General features: G+C 57.3%; 1 protein-coding gene across 1 annotated transcript in view; it reads left to right on the top strand.

Annotated features, from left to right (window-relative positions):
• Nucleotides 1-5: 5 nt before the first annotated feature.
• The window catches only part of SLC2A6 (solute carrier family 2 (facilitated glucose transporter), member 6), a gene marked incomplete at its 5' end in the record, with an annotated part of 3,397 nt that continues 749 nt past the window's right edge, over nucleotides 6-2,653 (top strand). Inside the window, 6 exon segments of the mRNA XM_010083957.1 lie at nucleotides 6-125; nucleotides 709-808; nucleotides 1,361-1,572; nucleotides 1,730-1,882; nucleotides 2,223-2,331; nucleotides 2,559-2,653. The exon segment at nucleotides 2,559-2,653 is cut by the window's right edge and continues 25 nt beyond it. Coding sequence (XP_010082259.1) covers nucleotides 6-125; nucleotides 709-808; nucleotides 1,361-1,572; nucleotides 1,730-1,882; nucleotides 2,223-2,331; nucleotides 2,559-2,653 — 789 coding nt within the window.

Here is a 2,653-nt window from a genome sequence, read left to right as displayed (position 1 = left end):
TGTTCTCGGCGCTGCCGTCGGCTGCGGGGTACGCGCTGATGGCCGGTGCCCAGGGCTTCGGGATGCTGCTGCTGGGCCGCGTGCTGACGGGATTCGCCGGCGGCGTGACGTCTGCCTCCATCCCGGTAACGTGATCCCGGTAACGTGTGGTGGGAGGGGGTTTGGTGGGGATTTGCATGGCAGGAGATATGGGGATGCCATAGCAGCATCCTGCTGCTTTTTGGAGGCATGGGCAGAGCTCCAGGGCTGCGGTGGGGTAGCTGGGGATGGGGGGATGCTGCCCCCATGGTGCTGGACCTTTTTGCCCGCAGAAAAAGGAAGGCAGGTCCTCAATCACTGCCCTGTTCCTCAATCCCTGCCCTGTTCCTCCCAGTTATTTCCTCCTGTATTTACCAAATGCCGACGTCCCGTTGCATACAGAGGGGAAGGCAAGAGCTGAGTAACCCCAGGGCACGTCTTTCCAGTAACAGCAGTCTGAGCACAGCTGGGCTGTGGAGGGAGGCAGCGGTGCCTGCAAGGCTTTCCTCTCCCCCTGCCAAGACCAGCTCATACCACTGGACCAGTCGGGTTTCCACCCTGAGAGGGCTGTTTCTCAGCAGTTTTGGGTTTCCCTGGGAGCAGGGAATGACTACAAGATGCTGGTGTACAGGTGGTGGTGGTGCCGGTCGTGTATTGCAGCTCCGTTAAGTGTGTGTTGTCCTGCTCCAGGTCTACATCTCGGAGATCTCCCACCCCGGGGTCCGAGGGATGTTGGGCGCGTGTCCTCAGCTCATGGCAGTGCTGGGCTCCCTCATCTTATACGCGCTGGGCAAGTATCTCGGTGTTGGGAAGTCAGGGAACCCTCGATGAGACCTTAAGGAAGGGGAGTTTATTTTCAACAACCTTCTCAGCAAGTTGATGGATTCCTTCCCCTCGTAGCCAGCTGACAACCACCATGGGTGTGCAAAGGGGGTCTGGACAGGATCGCTGTGCATAGCCCACACCTGTGTGTGTGCTCAGAACAATAAATCCACAGCCCTGCACGGACCCGTGCCCAACACCGTGCCTGCAGACCCAGGTCCTGCCAAGGTTTCATCAGGGCTGAAGGGCAGCAGGCGATGAACTGCACGTGCATCTCCTGCCAGCGTGTGCCCTGGCTGCTCCAGCATCGTGCTGGATGCTCTAAGATTTGGGGGAGCCTGCTGAAATTTCCCCACATTGAACAACAGCTAAAAATGCTGCTTTGCTGGGAGAAAAACACAGAAAATCTTCTAGTTTTGAGGATTATTTTTTTCCCCTTGTATTTGTTAATTCTCTGCTGTTGGGGTGCCCGCGGGGAGGCGAGGGCAGGGCTCCTCTCCTAACCACGCTGCTCCGGCAGGACTGGTCCTGGACTGGCGCTGGCTGGCTGTCGCCGGGGAGGTGCCTGTGCTGGCAATGATCGTCCTGCTCTGCTTCATGCCCAACTCGCCCCGGTTCCTGCTTTCCCAGGGGAAGGAGGACGAGGCCATGGCGTCGCTGTGCTGGCTGCGGGGCAAAGACACGGACTATGCCCAGGAGTATGAGCAGATCAAGGACAGCGTGAGGAAGCAGGTTGGGAGGGGACGGGGCTCACCTCCAGCACGGGGGGGATAAAATGTGAAAACTGCAAAATCCGGCCTCCTTTGGGCAACTCCTGAGCCATCTTTTGGGTGTCGTGGTGGTACCCAGAAGTGGTAACCCCTCAGCTTTCTGGCTTTGTCCCCTCCAGAGCCAGAGGGTTTCCTGTGCTGAGATCAAGGACCCCTTCATTTACAAGCCCCTCCTGATCGCGGTGGGGATGAGGTTCCTGCAGCAGCTCTCCGGTGTCACCTGCGTCCTTGTGTACCTGCAGCCAATATTCAAGAAAACATCCGTCATCCTGGTGAGCCCTGGGGTTCCACCCCTGCTTGGACTGCTCCATCTCCACTGATGGCTGCCCAATGCCCCATGTCCCCTGCAGCTCTGAGACCCCAACTCTGGAGCCTTGCTTAAAGCACCTGGTTGGCAGCAATTGCAAAAGGCTGTGTGGGGATGGGGAGAAGGACTGGCCTCGCTGTCTCCCTGCTCTCCTCCTCTGAGATTCAGGCTCGTCTCCTCTGGTGTCTTACTGGAGGAGAAGAGCTTTGGCTCTGGCTGATGCCTTTGTCAAGGCAACACATGTAGGAACCTGCCCTTTCCTCGGATCTCCCTTCTCAGCTTCCCCCCTGCTTTTGCCGTTGTAGGAACCAGAGTACGACGCAGCTCTCGTGGGCTTGGTACGTCTGTTCTCAGTGGCGATCGCTGCTGTGTCGATGGATAAAGCTGGGAGGAAGATTCTTCTCTTTGTATCAGGTATGTGTCTCTCCCAATGATGTGCAGAGGAAACTCTTATTTAAGGATTTCCAGGAGCTCTGGAAACGTGGAAACTTCAGGCATGCAGGACTTGGGGAGGGTGGGGGTGTCCCTTTCCTTTGGTGCTAACTCCATTCCTGAGCAGAGGCGTTCCCAGGAGCTCAGCCCTGGGCACAGAGGGGATCACTCAACTATTGGTCCCACTGTGCTCTTGCATCTCTCCACAGCTGGTGTCATGTTGGTCTCCAACCTGACCATGGGGCTCTATATCCTCTTCGTGCCACCTTCTCAGAACAGCACCATTGCCAACAAGACCCTGGTG

Source organism: Pterocles gutturalis, unplaced genomic scaffold (genome assembly GCF_000699245.1).
Source record: "Pterocles gutturalis isolate BGI_N339 unplaced genomic scaffold, ASM69924v1 scaffold18130, whole genome shotgun sequence".
In the NCBI taxonomy this organism is placed as follows: domain Eukaryota; kingdom Metazoa; phylum Chordata; class Aves; order Pterocliformes; family Pteroclidae; genus Pterocles; species Pterocles gutturalis.
This window is presented reverse-complemented; position numbering and strand designations above follow the sequence as displayed.